Below are 18,382 nucleotides of genomic sequence, written 5' to 3' on the forward strand. Positions count from 1 at the left end.
TTTTAGTAAGACAACTGCACTGATTTATGTATATGAAACTGATAAGACAGCATAAAGAAATTATCATAAATATTGTGAGGAATTATAAACATACTCTTTCTGGCAGTGGAAAAACTGATTGTTCATTTGCTATTTTCATTTATGATAAGTTATGCAGGAAGTTGTCTGGAAAAATGTTGAGTATATTTTTTTAAAATTCTTTTGAAACTGCTTTTTTCTATGATATAAATATACCAAAGTTATTGTGCTACTGATCTTGGCAAGTGCTCATCTGTGGAATATACCCAAATGCTCGCTTAGCCTTAGAGTTGTGAGAAAATAGAAAAAAGTTTCCTGGAAAAACAAAGGACAGGAGTGGCCATTTTGAATTCAACTCATTATTGCAGTAAAACTGGTACAGAGTAACAGATTACAAAGCTCATGGCACAGTCACTGAAAAAGAAATGAGGTGTGTATGTACAACAAGGAGGAAAAAGAAACAAAAATGTTAACATTTTGGCTAATAAGAACACCAGGGGTAACAAAAAATGAAGGTACTGTAATTCTGGAGATGACTTGATTATACAACAAAGAGAAAATATGAAATGAAGCATCGCAAAAATAACATTACTTAAAAAATACATGTAGCACTTGCACTGACAGATTCAATCCTTGTGTTTAACCTAGGTCCAAATCTGAGTAGCTTTTCCTGCTGACAAAAAGCTCAATTTCAATGGCAAACACTAGAAACAAATGACTGAAACTGCCTTGCACATCATCTGAGTTCTTTTTGGGGAAATAGCTGATACAATTATTTGCTGATGACCTGCTTCTTTATATTAGGCCTCAGTCACACTGGCCTCAAAGTCCGGTTGGCAACCTGGCAACCTCTGGTCAATAAGCAAAGTGGTTGCTGACAGCTGTTAATTACAATTGATCGCAAAGAGGGCGCTGTACAAAAAAAACTCCTTATGATTGCTTCAGTCGCCACAGTGCCTTGACTCAACTGTTGTTGTGATTTGGTGCAATATAAATAAAATTCAACTGACCTGAATAGATTGTCATGGTTGTCTGCAATTTGCATGGATGATGTGAACAAATCATAGTGAAACTTGCAAAAGTTATGCTTAACCTCTGCAGCCAACATTATGTTTCCAAAATGCTCAACTTTGACTATAAATTCACATAGCTGTTGTTTGCATTGCACTTTCCACAGTTTTACTACCATTGGGCAAGTAGCTGGTGAGTCCACATCGTGGATCATGTAAACTACAACTACCACTGTAATCTGCTAGCAACCAACGCAACTACAAGGTTTTCAGTGCAACACCATAAAGCTCTTTGCAACCAGTTTTCCCTAGCAAATGCAAGAACTCTTGAGCAACCACTCAACTGGTTGGGGAATACACATTTCTTCTTAGTGATCTGTGGTTGCCAGGGAATTGCCAGCCAGTCTTTGGCCCCGTGTAACCGGAGCTTTAGCAAAGCTCCAATCTCTAAACAAAATGTTCCCGTTAATCTTGAATCAGGTGTTGAGGATCTTTTTTTTTCCATCCACATTTATATGCCATCATAAGGAAAATAAATGCACAGCAGTCAGAGCTGGCTCGCAACCTGGCGACAAAATCAGTGCATTTGTAAACACTCTTTGGGTACCTCAGTCAAGATTTCATCATCGCTTGTTTCAGATTTTCAATTCTTTTGTTATTGCAAAAATTAGAATTTTTATTTTTTAAGAAATTTTTAAAAAAATTCCTTAAATCGCGCAAAATAAATGACTAACGTTGGCTCTAATACAAGTGATGCTTGGTGCAAGCGGCGACGACAGTTTGAGTTACACTTGTTGCCAACCAAAACCACAAACAGTACAGAGCACCACTGATCGAAACAAAAACTTGGCACCTGGCTACTGTAACCGGACGAATACGACCGCACTGAAAAGTCAAAACAAGTTCATCATCATGATCATCGTGTCTCACTGGCAAATCTTCACCCCACAGAAAATGATGGCTGATGGCTATTTACACACATCTCTGCGAAAAAATACAATTAAAAATGTAATGTCATGAGGCATGGAGAATTAATGTCATATCCCTTTCATGATTTCTGATTCCTCCCTCTAACCCTCAAAAATGCCCCCCACAGATATAAACATAATATTGAAAAATAATAAAAAAAACTGATTTCTGAACTTTTGACCTCACTACATTTTCAATGTGACACATTTTTTCAACACACACTGAATTTTACTTTTTCATCTTTTAACAAAAGAAAAAAACCAATACAACATATTTCTAAAACACAAAATAACAACAGTCTACATGTAAAAATATAACTTTTACATACACAATTTCAAAATAATGGTAAAGTTTGCCATTTTGTTGCATACAATTTACAAATGTCTGTGTGTTGTTGTTGCCTTGGATAGATAGCAGTGAATGGAGCTGATGGAACTCCGGTCCCATTTTGTCCTGCGCAGGGTGCCGTACTAGTCAGAGGGTGGCAACAACGGAGAATACAACGAAGTCAGTTGAAAATTTATAACACTGAGGGGCCTCGCCAACTTCCGCCAGTTCAGTCTTTGAGAAAAGAACTCCTTGCCAAGCAAACACTCCCTTTGCAACGGAAAATTAAAAAAATAACAGAAAACGGCACCCTCGTTATATATTGTATATATTTTTTGTACATTTATATATAGATTGATTTATTCAAATAGATTCTTTTCCAGTTTCCGTGCCTTCCTGTTGATTGGGTAGAATTTTAACCACGTCAAAATGACCACCGACAGTTAACAATGCTGCCAGATAGCGAATTGTGTTTTTTTGTGTTTGTCTTTTTTTTGTTGTTTTTTACATTTTCTGTAATAGACATGTAAACCAGAACAGACAAAAAAAAGTAATAAGAGAAAAGATTCTTCTTATAAAAGAGAGCAAGAGAGAGAAAGAGAGAGGGAGGGGGAACAAAAAAGAAAATTAGTTTAACAACATACAACCACACACTTTGTACTGAAGACTACATTGGCTCATGGACAAGCCGATCAAATATTGATAAAAAGCTGATAAGCTATAATACAAGAAGAGACGCGTTGTTCACCATGGAAACAGGGTTGGGGCTCGGAACAGGAAAGTGGGGCTGGAGTTATAGAGGACTTTGGGGGATGGGGAGGACTGGGATGGGGGGTAGTCTTGCTAAATCAAGCATCTGTCCCATTGGCTTGAAGCCAGAACACGCTGTCTACTTACATATAAGCGTACAGTACATTAAATACAGTTTAGGTTTTTTTTTTTTTATCCAAAAAAATACTTTTTTTTTTCCTTTTTAGCTTTTTTTAAATTCCCAGGTCTGGTAAAAAACCTGACTGCATAGAACCTAACGACTAAGAACAGGTTTCCCTAAGCTTGCATCCTATTAAAAGACCAGGTAAATGTCCTCCTCTGGCAACTCGAATGATATGAACTCTAAAAAGGCACATTGGTAGAAGTGTGAATGTTCAAATTGCATCTGTGGGACCGCTTAAGTGGGGCAAGAGGCTGGGAAGAGGGGCTATAGACTCTAGTTCAGGGCTCATAAGGCTAGGGTCAGCAGAGCACTGGGACTGGGGATTAAACATAGGCCTGGACTTAGAGGGGTTCAAACCGTGGTTCAAACTGGTGTGAAGGGGGACTTCCAGACTTACACCACAATTCTTGCAGATATTCTCAGTAGCTTTGATTTATCTACTAATTCCAATTCTCACTTAGGTGGTCATAACCTTCGACATCAGGATTTTTCCTGTTCCTGTTCCTTTTCTCATCTACGACTATCAAATCAAGAAACATGGCATAGAACTGAACACACTTTGAGTACAGAGTAAAGTAACATATTATTGGTTGGACTTTCAAACTGGAATTAGCAGCAATTAGCTGCACTTAACAGGTTCATAGCTGTTAAGTGCAGCTAATTGTAGCTAATGCTAAAGACAAAACCGGTAAAACCTGAAACCTTCCTCATTCTGGTAGTTGCAGATATAAGCCAGAGTCGGCCCATATTTGTTTCTCTGGTGCAGAAGCACCAACTGTGCTGTGACAGAGTTGTTGTGTTGGAACATGACCAGGTGCTAAAACTGCTACTTCGGTGTGCAGTTTTCCCCGGTCCAGTCAGGGAATCTGGGTGGTCATTGTTTCAAACAGGCCTCCTGATCTAATCTAAAAGCTATTCAAAATGCTGGCAATCATCAATGTAACACCAAGTCTGGCAAAACAGCTCAATTTTTCATTGTCATCCCCTCCTCCCTCCCCCAACCCCATCCACACTGTTTAAAAGATAGCATCCACAACTGAAGCACTGTCAAATGCATGCCAAACCAACAGGCTACCCCTAAACACCAACTGGAAGCACTAACGTCACAAGCCACAAAACCTCTGCTTTCCCTATCCGCCACATCAGCACTGCAAATAGTTTCTTAACGTCTTTATCCTTATAGGAAAAGGTAAGTTGTGAAAACTACTTTTGCCTATGGACGAAAGGTCAAAATGCACACAAGGCCACAGAGTTGTTCCCAGCCAGCAAGTGTCAATTGGAAAGTCCCCCCTACTCAAGCTCTCTGAATTTGGAGGCTGGGTTAGATATTTAGGGCTAAGATCAATCAGGAAATGAGGGAATCAAATGACTCAAACACGGGAATGGTTTCACAACTGCTGCTTGCACCCTTGAAAAGAATTATACACCCCTTGCCCTGATGACTGTTCCCTTACTTCCCCTGCAGCGTCATTAGTCATTGAAACCAGTGGATTCTCTGCTTTTCCTTTTCTCTCCCTCTAGCTTTTAATCCCCTTCATACCAACTCTCAGAGTTCAGGCCTTCAGGGAATGTGCTAATCATGGAATAGAATTCACTCCAGTGATCAGGCCAGCTCTAAACCACTTCGTCAATTGAAAAATCTTTCCTGTCATCTGTCCGTCCCCTCAACCATCTGTTCAGCAATCCTTAGATTTCAGTAACAGTCTGGATTCCACTCTCAAACTTTGTCATTGGATAGCTGACAAAAGACTGATTCAGAATGTTTGCTCTACAGCTCTTTCTGTAAATTGAACCCACAACAACAATCTAAAACGAGGATGCCATGAAAGCCTTTCCTTCCTGCCACATTTAACAGTACAGTTTTCCTATTTCTGCATCATTTTGCTTTTCTGTCTATCCATTGTAATTCGTCAATATTCCCCAGTCCCTCTGGAGTCACTCGCTGATTGACTGATTCAGTGATTGATTCCCTTAAGAACTCTCTTCCTCCCAGTAGATACACACGGGTCATTTGGGTATAAATATCCTGGCTTTTGGATTTGTGTTCACACAATAACTTTACACGAGTTTACAGTCTCCAAAAACTCAATGTGTGCACCAGCAAGGAGCACTAATGTTCAGGTTCTTTTACACTGACAATGCAAATGTTTGCACTTTGTAAGGGAATGCATTAGAAAGGGAAGAAGTCGTAACTTCTTGTTGGCCCTGCTTCTTTCTAGATGCCTCTGATAGTCAAGTATTGGCAAAAGTTTTCATTCAAATCAGTCAGCAATTCAAGCACCTCTGAAAAGCTGCATGATTGCAACACATTTGGTGCCCTAATGTTTTCTTCATTTTGATTTATAGTTGGAAATTTGCTTACTGTTTGTGTCTGAGTATGCAGCCTGTGTTCATTTCTTAGTTTTGTTTCCTTTGTTTCTCCGTGTGTATCTATCTGACTGGTTTGCATCCAAGAGGAGATCAGGCACAGCTTCATCCACAGTGTGGCGTTAGATTGCCATTCAGTCAGAGATGCGCTGGAGCTGCATTCAACAACAGCTGCGCAATGTTGCTTTTGTTACAAAAAATCTCTTTAAACACTTTGTGATATGTTTTGTGTCATTCTGAACATCCCTCCCCAACCCCTTCCCTCCTCACTGCCCGCGTGCAGTATAAATTTTTTATTATTTTTTCCTTTTCTCATATATATATATATATATATAATTATATATATATATATACTATATATATTTATATAGAACCCTTTTGTTCTTTAAAACTGGGAATGCTGATAAAACATGTAGCACAAGAAGAAGTTTCTTCGATGGTGTGATTCCAAAGACTTGTCCATTGCTGTCACTTTGTGTCAAAAGCTGCCGCTTCATAGCAGCCATGTCACAGCGGCATTTTTTAGGTCTCCGCAAAGACGCATTCAGTTCACTTCAGCTGGAGATGCAAAGTGACGAAAGCAACTAACGTGACTCTGCAGTTTGTGTTCTTGATAGAAGAAGGAGACGATGACAAAGAGGAGGGTCAGAGACGACAGACGAGAGGAGAGAAAAAGGCTGATCTGATTGGTCAGGTTAGGGTTCCAGAGAAACTGATTGGTCAGGCTGAAGCAACAACAGTTTTGATTGATTGCCAGGTTGTCATGGAAATGCCTTCAGAGGAAGTGGTCACTCATCATCTTGATGAACTCTGGCACCTTGGACCTGGAGAGACAATGAAGGAAAAAACAGACAAATAAGCCGATACTGATATCGGAAAGACCAGAGAATACTACTTTTAGTAAAAGTACATATTTTGATGATTATGACTAATATGATTCATTCTGAACCACCTAGAAATTTTTATTCCCAGGATGTCAAATATTGCAGTTTTGTCAAAGCTGCTGCAACCTTAAAGCTATGAATCAGGTGCAAGTACCGTGATTCAACAAACTGATGGTACTAGTGAGACTGGGATGACTTCCAACACATACTGTGTGTTATTAAATGGTAAATGACTTGTATTTGTATAGCGCTTAACTTAATCCCTAAGGACCCCAAAGCGCTTTACACTACATTCAGTCCTCCACACATTCACACACTGGTGATGCCAAGCTACATTGTAGCCACAGCTGCCCCGGGGCACTTCTGACAGAGGCAAGGCTGCCGGACACTGGCGCCACCGGGCCCTCTGACCACCACCAGTAGGCAACGTGTGAAGTGTCTTGCCCAAGGACACAACGACTGAGACTGTCCGAGCCAGGGCTCAAACCGGCAACCTTCATTAAAAGACGAACTGCCAACTCTTGAGCCACGATAGCCACGTGGCATTAAGCCCAATGGCAAAGTGCAGTCTTTCAGTGCGAAGGGTTAATGCTCTCAAAGTTGAATTTTTATTAACCTAACCAGGTAATTTTGGTATCTACTAAGAAGTAAGCGAAAGTAAAAAGCAGTTCAAACGGAAATGAATGTGCATAAAATGTGAACTTTATCCTCCTGACTGAGAAATTTATCCACCTCCTATCAAACCTCCTACTGCAGACCTCTCAGATCACTCTTTTAAAGGCAACTGCCGCTTCAAGGCACAGGTGCTAATGGAAACAATGTGCATAATCTTGCAGTGGTAGCAATATTGGAGAGAACAGCAGTATTTGATTCTGTGGGAAAAGCTTTTTGCCAGATAGCTTTTGTGCATTTTTCCCTGAGCCTATCTGAATCTGAATGACAATAGCAAGTCCAATGTCCAAGGCTCTTAGTTATTGCCGAGCAGCAACAAATGTTTGAAAACTTACAGATGTCCCTCAAAGAGGGGAATTTTTATAGAATTCATTCACTGACTTCTGGATGTCAGAGTTTAATTAATAGAAACAAGTTTCCAGTTCATAAATACGTTATTATACATTTTCTTTACATAGTTTATTGGAAAGTTTACTGGGAATAAACAGAGGCCAAAGGAGCTCAACTCATAGTTAATGATCAGAAATGTAAAACAAGGAGGAAGTCAGAGTTTAATATATTCATGCAAGTATTCTTAGCCTACTATATTCAATGATAGATACTATACACTGACAATAATACACATAAATGTTTTGGTGCATCTGGTTCATCCCACTTAAAGTTACCAGAGTCATGATTGTGCTAAGAAGGTGAAGTGTATAAATAATTCAGTGAAGGTGTTATTTTATTTCCTTCACTGCAAATTCTTTGTAGAGAAACTGTGGTTTTGTCTTAGGTGACGCCTCCTCCTCATCAAACACCTTTACTACTTCAAGGCTACAGAACTTCAGTAAAGAAGCTCACTTACACATTAAAACATGCAAACACAAAAGCAATGTGACTGTACGACACAAGTCCAATTCAAAAACAGTGACAAACACACAATCACACATTAAAAATCGCACTTACTGCCAATCTGTTGTTAATGTGTACCCAGACCAGACAGAAACTCTCTCATGTGCTTGGCTTCTGTTTTTAGTCAGCCTAAATATGCTCTGTTCTTCAAATTCAGTCAAATAATGGGAGATTTGATTCACATGCTGTCTGTGTAAGTTGTAACCTTTTAAACAACAATTCTGCTTTTTGCCATCTGAAAATTAATAATATAAAAACCAAAATATAAAAAAATATGTGAGTGCAGTTCAGGAACCAATTTATTTCAATCTCAGGCTCATTGTTTTGTTTTTAAATTCAAGCTCATAAAATCGAGTGATTAAATCGATGATTCAGTGTGGACATATTAGATTTTACAGCTTTTATCCTGGGAAACCAGCAGATCCCATTAAAACTAATGTTATATTTCTAGTTGTGGTGTGAGGACAAAGTGATTTCTCATGTTGTATTGTAATGCTTGAAATAGTTAAAAAGTACACAGACAGCACATGAAGGAATGGCAGGCATGTGATGAACAAATTATAACTTGCCATGCGTGGAGACAGCCCTAAAAACAGAAACTTCCAATTTATTAACTAAAAGCCAAAACACAAAAATTGCCTTCACACTACTTTATCGTCGCTGCATGCATGTTTTTTCTGCTTGTGATTTGTGATGAGATTCTTTCAATTATATTTTTGCACTGTTTTTTTGAATGACTGATTCTCTGGTTTGAGTTAAAGGTACAACAGCAGATTAGTTTATAAGTGAAATCTTCTGACCATTCAGGGGGGAGGAGATGTTGCTGCGTTTTACATTTGTCCCATGGGGTTCGGCCCATCACCCATGGCGGCGGCGGAGTGGTGCGCTGCGGCCAGTGAGAGGGGAGTCCCGTCTGATGTCACGGTGACCTTCTCCTCCTCGCGGCGCTTCAGACAGGCTGCCTTTGGGTTCAGGTTTCGCTCTGGACAGAAGGAGACAGAGAATGGTTTTCAGGTGTTTTCTCTTATGTCCGTTACTCAGTGAGGTTTCTCCTTCAGCTGGATTCATCGATCCCCACAGACTGATGGCAAGAACCCAAAACTATGGTCTAGAAGAACACGATCAACAGGTGCTACTACTGCCCTCTCCTGGAGACCCTGGGACACTACATTTATGTGTGTTATCACCTAAACCTGCAAGGTTTAAAGTCAGAATCAAATCGTGCTTTTATCTGACGGAAACATCTGGATATCTCAGGGATTTTCTTTTAGAAACCTTATATTTGTAACTGGGATATGGTTGAAGCCTAATTCAATCATGGTAAACTGCTTAAAACATATTTCTTTTGCCTTTTTTTTTTTTTAAACCAAGAAGTAACACAGTTCTCTCAGACACAGGCATTTTCAAGCATGTTTTCAGTTGTTTCTTTCCAAAAAGGCCTCTAGTTAGTTAGTAGTTTTTCATGCTATTTGTTGTGAATAAGACATATATATGAAAGCAGTTATATCTTTTAAGAAGAGGGTTCAAGGTCACTGACAGTTTTATTTGTTTATTTTCAGGTTGTGTGACAGGAATAAATGAAAACTTCTTATCTGCTTTATACAAATTAAATTACAGTCAATGAGACCATAAACTCATCAGGAAAGTCATTACTGAGATCACAGAGCAAGCGAGCTGAAGGCAGGTTTTCTAATACACTTTAACACAGGTTTAAATGACTTCCTCATTGGCTTCACTTTTCAGACCTGGAAGTTATATCCATATTTTATTACCACTCTATTTCCTAAAATACATACAAGGCAAATGTACGTGCTGTAATGCAGTGCTTTACAACCAACCTCGGACTTGTTGTTCCAGACTGAGGATGACAGCCACGGCCTGGTGCAGGATCAGCAACTTTGTCTGAGGTTTGTCGCTCTTCAGGTGCAGCTGGACCATCCTGCCCAGCTCCTTGAACGCCTCGTTGATGTCGCGGACACGAAGACGCTCCCGTGCGTTGTTGGCCATCCTTCGCTCCCTCTCTCTCTCCATCTTCTGCTCTGGAGTCAGGTCCTCATCGTCATTGTTGCTACAGAGACCAACGATGAAGACAAGGACGAGAAATGGAAGAAGAAGCAGGGGATGAAGGTGGGAGAAGAGGAGAGCGAGAAGGAGGATTTGAAGATGAAGGTGGTGTTTGCATACCTGTCTCGTTTTAATACAAACCTACAGTGCTGCAGGTTTGCAGAAGCAAGGTTACAACAACAGCAGGGTTTGGGAACAGACACCATGCTGGGCTGCATTCTGGCAGTTTCAAGGGCTACTCTGTTTTTTATTTACTTTGTCACATATTCTCTGCTTGATGTGGGGTCACATCAAGAAGCAGTTTGAAGATAATTCTTGAAATAAAGAAGACTAACATGGAAAAAACAGAAAAAAAATTGCTGACATGGAACTCTGTTTACTTTGCTTGCCCTCTTAAATCCACTAGGTAAATCAAATTCAAATTTTATTTGTCACGTACACAGTCGTACACAGTCATACACAGTACGATATGCAGTGAAATGCTTAGACATAAAAAGACATAAAAACATAAAAAGCTAATAATAGTGGCTCACTGCATCACAGTAATAACAGAAATCAATCTGATGCAGTGCTGGTGGGAGAGACTTTCTTCAGCAGCATGCACACAGACTGCTGTTTGCACAGCAGCACTAACTTGATTAACTCTCCCACTCAGCACTGGGATCATCTGGTCATGCTACTTCCATATCACTTTTGGTAACTCATCAGAAGGTATTTGTGTTTTAAAGCACACATTGTATATACAGCACCTCTTCAACAGAGTGACAATGAAGGCTCTTTTAGTCTTCAAGATGTTTTATGTATCTAAAATCAATCCAGAATAACTAGATACATAACATACAATGTATATATTATCAAAGCCTGGAATATTCCAGGCCTGGATATTTTCTAACTGGCTGTCACTAGCTAAGCTAGTTTATTTGGTGGTTAACAGTAAAACAAAACTGTCTTATTACTTGATCTCTGCAGTGGTTATGAGACTGACAAGTCTCCTAGCATCCTCGTGATTGTTTAAGCGTTCTTACCTTTGAAAAATATCTATAAGTCAGGTTTGTTAGGCTAGAAACAACTCGCATCTTAAATACAAACTGAATAAAGTTTGAGTTTCCCTTCAGGGACTGAAAAAGCAGGCAACACTGTACACGGGGAGTGACTCTGATGTGTCACAGCACAACAACAGGTAGACATGGGAAAATCTGTGGCTTAAACAGACGGTCAAATTTGAGAGTGTTTGGTATATAATGAAAACATCCACAAGGTGCTAGTCTCAATGAGCTGAGGAGACAGACACAGAGGTGTGGTTAGTAGGGGTGTCTGATAATCTTCTGGGGTGCAATAACAGTCAAAATAATAACAACTTTTACCACAGATTTTTTTAACTCTTGTGATCACGTGATTTGTTGTGCATATGGTTGCCTGGATACAAAGCTGGTGACTTCAACTTGGGGCTAAAGGGCGTTTTCACAAATCTCTGCCTTCTGCTTTCTGTCACTTTGAACCCTTTCAGGACACTGGGTCACTCACTGCTGTTAATCATGTGCCATGCTGCATTCTGCTGACAACATGAGAGTGAGCGAGTTTATAAGAAGATAATAAGAAAGAGTGCTTAGTTTATGTCGAGAAAGACAATCAGATATATATATCGTTTTTTTTAAGTAGGCAATCCGTGCAATTCCTCTGCAAAGATGCACCGAATAATCGGACTGCACAACCCTGCTGGTAGAAATTATATTTTTATGGTAGTTTGAGTTAGAAGCTATACAAATGTGTGCTTTCCTGCTGGATCACATGACAATATGTTCCCAAACCCTGTAAAAAAGCATCAGTTAAAAAAAAACCAGTATTATGTTCCTCATCTTCATCTTCAAAAACCTTCAGTATCATCAACCTCATAATTATCAACATGACCGCCACCATCATGTACAAATTTCTGGCTTTAGGATCCAAATGTTTCCGATTGAGTTGTCCTCCAGGTGAAAAGAAACCACAATAAACATCTTGTTTATCTTTGGAGGGCTGAAGGCTGCTCCACTGTATCCAGGACGGGAAAAAACAACAACACTTTCTATCGCTTCATATTTTGCTTGCTTAAGTGTTTACATCCATAATGAGTAGGTTTCACACCTTTAAAACATTAAGCTTTCTCGCCAACAGCAAGAATATCCATAAGTGTTTTCATTGCAGTTGATTTCCCGACCCTGACACAGCGAGACAACACTTCTTTGAGAATATTGACTGCTGGCTCTACTCTGGTGTGTGAGAAACAGTTAAAACCAGGCTCAAGACCATGGAGAGACTGACGGGATCAAACAGGAGCTGCATGTCCACCAGGAACCTCTGCTCCTCCCTCAACAGCGCCGTAACTTAACCAGCCGCTCAGTTAAAAAGGGAGATGCCAGGTGAACACGGACTCAAAGTCTCGTTGTTTACTGAAATATTTAGCTGCTTCTCAACACACTTGGTCACTTCATCAAAGTCCAGAGGCTGGTTCCCAAAACACTCAAAGCTTTAAGTCCTTCTCTGTGGTCCTTTTCCAAAAAGTGACAAAAATACTTTAAATTAAGTAAATATTTAGGGGAAGTCAATTATTTAAGGTAAAAAGATATAATAAAACACAAATAAGAATTCTTCACATTGATTTTTCATGTATCTAGCTAGTTTTTTCCACCTTGAAACCTGCTATTTGAGCATTTTATTACTTCTGCTTTATCCCATATTGGTCACATTGTGGTTTATAATTTCAGCATGCTCTATTTTTGTCTTGCTCTTTATCAATGACACAGGAACCAGAGAGGTCTCCGAGCGCTGAGGTGTTTTGGGAAAATGCGTGTCCCAGCCCAGCTGAGGGTTTTGATGGAAGCGAACGCCTAAGAGGTTGGCGGGGTTACCTAGATCTTGACCTCTCAACAGATTTGAGCTCCTTGCTGTCGGGGTCCTCTTTCTTGGTGTCCAGGGGCTTCGAGTCCTGCAGGAGGTTCTCGTCTCCTTCGTCCTCAGACTTGATCTCCGAGCTGACGGAGGAGGTGCTCTGGCCCTGAAGGCCTCCGGACAGAGCTGCAGGAGAAGAAATGAGAAGATGGGAGGGGTTAAATGGTGCAAACAGGTAAACGCATATGAGCCCGGTACACAGGTATACAGCTGGCAGAATAAATAAATGATTGGTTGCCAGAAAGAGCCAGAATGTGCCAGTTTGTGAAGGGAATAGTAAACTTTGATATATGAAATTATAATTTTAGGGGTAATCTCTTGCATGGAATAGCATTTCTTTGCTTGACAAGATTTTATTCATTTATTTATTTACAGCTCATTTTAGGATAATAATCTAAACCCACAGACGTTGATTCTTCCACCTTTTTTAAGTGTAAGTAAGTGTAAGGCTTGTTTTAATAACCAGCCATCTTCTTAACATGCTTAACGTTAACATAAACTCCAGGTGCCACCGCAGCACGGGACTAATATTTGCTGAAAACGAGCTGTTTCTATTACAAGCAAGAAAACACAGGGACCTATAAAATTAAATGTACTTACAGTCCTGTTTAAAGTCAATACTTTTACCAGATTTTGACATTCATGGTTTGTTTTCAGTTTTAAAAAGTATTGACATTCATGTGGAGATTAAAACTATCACGTTAAACGTGTGTAAAAAGTAAAAAACTGTTCTGATATCTGCTGCTTTTGTGATAAAATGTTTAATTTTAAATAGAAGCATCGGCTGTAAATTTGAAGTGTAATGGTTACATGCCGTGTAACCATTATACAGCATTTACATGATATTTTGCAGAGCACTGTAACAAGAGCTGGATGGGTATTATAGTAGAGGTGGAGATATGAGAAAGTGCACACTATATGTAACAGTTTGATGAACCTGGTATAATGTCTGATATGTTGATTAAAAAAACGAAACTGACACTTTGTGTCTATATTTGGTTTCACTTGTTGGGTTAAAAACAGCTCATTTAGGTTAACATTTCAGATGGTGTTCCTCGTCTTCACAGGCTTCCGACATGAATGCAGCATCAGTCCTGGTTGAACCCTATTAATTCTCTAGTCAACCTCCAAGATGGCGCCACTGGAGAGTCGTGGTGCAGTCGTACAGCCTCTCTACCCTCTGACTGTCTCTCTCCTCAGCTGAACAGTGCAGTCTTTATTTGACGTCTGTATGGATCCGTCACTGGGACGCTGCCAGCATCTCAGTCAACACAAAACACTCGAGCACTGTGTTCCCCTCACCCTGTACACACACACACACACACACACACGCCAGCCAACTGTCGGCCATTTTGAATCCCCGTCTGCCTGACTGGAGGCATTTTGTGAGCAGCTTTGAGTGACGTCCCGTGTTTGGTTGGTGTGTTTGTGTGTGTGTCTCTTTACATACAATCAACTGTGTGTTTGTGCATAAATAGCTGCAGCGAAATAGACGTTAAACTGTGAAAAGTGACTTTGTGCTTCTGAATGGCTGATTGATAACACGCAGTCACAAAGTGACGCCGGCGGAGACAAACGCGAAATTCGAGGACGCACCTCCATGTTAATTAAAGCTTCTTCTCAGGGCTGTTTCTTTTGTCTTACTCACATCCTTCCCTCGTGTTCTAGCTTCCTTTACCGCTCGGCGTTCTCAAAAGCTGTGAGCAGAGGTTAAGTCTGACGTGTGTTAACACTGGAAAGCTGTGTGGTGTTAACAAAGTGCTACAGCACAATGCACCGCACAAACGAAATCTGAAACTGACTAAAGGTCCTCAAAGTGTCCTTTGTCCAGCAGGCTCTTATTCTGAACAATGTGCTACTACATTAACAGAGTTTGTTTTTTTTGCCAAAGTTGTTATATACTTACAGCTATTTCCTAGTATTTAGTAGCAAACCCCAGTATATACTTCTTTTGTGTTCTCCTACTATTATCTATTTTAATTATTGCAGTTATTATTTCTGATACTGTGGTTTTTTTTAAGTACTTATCAACAAATCTAGCAATGTTTTGGACAAATCAAAGCTACTTTCTATAGAACACAGTTGCCAGCCCTGCACCATAAGCTCTCAATAAGGTGCCGCTCTCCACTTCTACTCCAATTCATATCACTGTTTTTGAAACATTGGTTATTATTAATTCTTCATTTATTACTTTCTTTGGTCTTTGTTTTGGTAAAATCCAGCTAGAAAACTGTTCTAGTTTAGAATATTCTCTGGAAAAAGGGAAGATATAACAGTCTAAGGCTTCACTCTACACCTCTTTGGTCATGAATTTGTGGTTTTCCTGTTTAATTCAATTCTATGTTGTCAAAAAAATATTTCTGTTGTTACTTATTGTTACACATTTTTGAAAAAATAACTGAAATGAAATTACTATCATTATCAGTTAGACAGCAACAGAGAGGACCATTATCAGTGTGTTCTGGTGGTCTTAGGGCAGCTGACATAGATATAAATGATTGTGTGACAGGAAACAAACATTCGGTTACTTCCAACATTCTTTCTAATGAGTAATTTCACATAAATATATGTGATATTGCAGTACAGTATTTGTACGTAACTTATGCTTGTGCTGTTTTTTTGCTAGACAAAACTGCCTAATTTAATCAGGATTTTAGAAATGCAGAGCAGCAGCTCATGTTTGAAGTTTCTCTGCACTTAAGTTGTAACTGTTAATATATAGTTTTTATGGGCTGTGCTTTAGTAAATGTTTCATACTCGTGTTTATTGACAATAGAAACTTTATTTGGCTGTAAAACTATATAGCAAATGTGAATATGAAACATTATGAACACAGGCTGTTGCATGTAAGCTTCAGAGAACCAGGCTACACTGTTCTGTTCGCATTTTGCAGGCCTATAGGTGCAACCTCATGGCTTAAATAAATAATGGCTGTGATGCGTGACATGTTTAAAACTCTGAATCACAACTGCAAAGACTGACATAAATCCTTATTTTCCAAATGTGTCCTTTTGGTTGAGTGGACCAGACTGTGGATGCACCAAATGGATTATGTTTGTTTAAAAGCCGTGTTTAATTTGGGAGAACTGACTATTAAAATTATATTAATAATATAGAAATCCACGTATCAGCACATGTTATACACTGAAATAACATTACCCAGTTTGTTGAGCTAATACCATAAATATTGCACAAGTATGAATGCAACATACCATCAATATTGTATATAACATAACTATTAAAGTTAATAATTGTTTTGAAGTTGAGAAGAAGACAGAGGAGGAAGCCACAGGTCTGCCACTATAATTGTGCGCTTGCTGCCAAATCCATTTTAATAGCCTTTATTTACAGCCTCCACACACCCTCAGCCCTGTGTGTGTGTATGAGTTATGAACTGATGCAGAAGTAAGGAGTAATAGCTTCTTCTTCTTCTGCCAGAGTGTGTGTATGTGTGTTTTCTCCCTCTCACCTCATTACACACTTGGCTGTGGTTGGCGCTGGCTGAACTTTGCTGCCAGCAGAGTCATTTTCAGCCTTTAAAATTGAGCACAGGGCTAATTTGCTACACAGCGCACTCATATACACATTTCCCTCCTGCATATTCATATCACACACACGGTGTATTTGTTTAGCCTGCTCGGGCGATGAAATTCTGAACCTGACCCAGGTAAGGTTTTCCCAGTTTTCTCTTCCTCCAGTTTATCTCCAGTTTCTTTTTCTGTATGTTTTCTGGTTGCACTTTTTTAGGTTGTCCTGTGTTGGGATTAACTTCCAGACCTCCTATTTTTTCTCTTCTGTTTGTTTACTTCTTCTTCTTTTTTGGACAATTTCTTCTCCTCCTCCTTCCTACTAATTATGATCTACTTGAGAGATGCTGCCTTTACTCTTTCTTGGATCGTTGTATTGTTTTAAATCATGTTTGTCCATTGTCTTTGCTTACTTTTTTATTATCATCATACAGGCCCAGAAACACTCCTTTCTTGTGCTTGCACATGAACAAACCCTTGATGTGAGATTCCTCTGCCTACACGAAGCAGTGGCAGATGTTGGTACTGTTTGTCCATCACTGCTGCATCTTTGTTTCTTTATCTGGACATTGTTCTTATTTATGAAATGAAACATCTGGTAAAAAGAAAGACACAGCCGAGAATACCAGTACTTTCTTTCTTTCTTGTGCGTACGTTTGAATCGAAGCGATTTTTTTTCCATATAAACACTTGATGTTGAGAAAAAGGTTTATGCTTCAGTGTGAGCCAGGGAACATTCATCTGGGGACACTGGCAGATGCAGCGTTTTTGTAATTTATCTATGAGTGTGCAGGGTCTCACCACGGTACGGGTCAGGCTGGCTGAGGTCCGGCGAGGTGGCTGACTGAACCGGCAGCTGAGGTACCGGCACCTGACCCCCCATCGAATGTCCTCCACGCAAACCGCCCACACTGCTGCCGTCTTCTCTGTGAGAGCCCACCTGGAGAACAGAGAGGAAAGGCGTGAGGGAGAGTTTCAACGAACAGCTGCTCTGATTCTGTCTACAGTCAGGACTGCAAAACAAAGCATCTTCCAGTTTCTAAGTCCAGATGTAATCTGAGCATTGGTCTACTCTGATGTTCTCCAGGTTCTTTTGTAGAATGTCTTAACTTTTGTCATTTCTGTGGAGGTTTTCTTTACCAGCAGGGTTTTGATCTCATGAGCCTTCTGAATTTAAAGGAGTTTGACCTTGATTAAAAACAACGATATATATGTCTGTCACTTTAATGAATTAAATTTAAGTTATACACTGCCACTTTAAAAAACACTTGCCTTCAGCCACTTCACATTGAAAGGTAATGACTATAATATTAAAGAGAGACCGTCTTTCCTATGAGCAAGCACTTGGCAACTGTGGAAAGGAAGAAGTCTCTTAACATGATGAGACCTCCTACTGAACCAGGATCAGCCATCTACCTCAACCAGTTGAGGGGTGAGGAGACAGAGAAAGGAGAAAAGAGCCCCACAGACAACAAAAAACCACTCTGTAGTTTTTAAACAGGTTAATCATACAAGGTTATATAGCATTTTTACTGGGGACTACTTCTAAAGGCGGATTAGCACACCCTGTTGAATTTGGCAGCAGGATGGCTTATGTTGAGTCCATGTGTGTGTTCATTATAATAAGGAACATGTCACCAAGTGCAACATCTGCAACACTGATGTGTTTTCAATAGTTTTTGGACAACAATGGATTTCTGTGGTTTTGTTACACAGGCAATATCCTTTTAATCAGATCAGTTCGCTGATGGCTTTGGTTATTTTGCATGACTTTCTGACCATAAGAAA

The 18,382-nt window shown here is 39.7% G+C and overlaps 1 protein-coding gene across 8 annotated transcripts in view; it reads right to left on the reverse strand.

Annotated features, from left to right (window-relative positions):
- Positions 1 to 361: 361 nt before the first annotated feature.
- Positions 362 to 18,382, reverse strand: part of tcf4 (transcription factor 4) — a 261,409-nt gene continuing 243,388 nt past the window's right edge. For 4 of the 8 annotated variants that reach the window (XM_082538306.1, XM_082538304.1, XM_082538311.1 and 1 more), the window contains 5 exons: positions 17,396 to 17,534; positions 13,028 to 13,193; positions 9,914 to 10,143; positions 8,910 to 9,057; positions 362 to 6,449 (listed from right to left, as the gene is read on the reverse strand). In XM_082538306.1, coding sequence (XP_082394432.1) covers positions 6,401 to 6,449; positions 8,910 to 9,057; positions 9,914 to 10,143; positions 13,028 to 13,193; positions 17,396 to 17,534 — 732 coding nt within the window. In that variant the 3' untranslated portion in view covers positions 362 to 6,400. Of the gene's footprint in view, positions 6,450 to 8,875; positions 9,058 to 9,913; positions 10,144 to 13,027; positions 13,194 to 17,395; positions 17,535 to 18,382 lie in introns of all 8 variants that reach the window. The other 4 variants (XM_082538305.1, XM_082538309.1, XM_082538307.1 and 1 more) reach the window with 2 other exon arrangements.

The sequence above is a fragment of the Aulonocara stuartgranti genome (genome assembly GCF_965226115.1).
Source record: "Aulonocara stuartgranti genome assembly, chromosome: 7".
Taxonomy (NCBI): Eukaryota; Metazoa; Chordata; class Actinopteri; order Cichliformes; family Cichlidae; genus Aulonocara; species Aulonocara stuartgranti.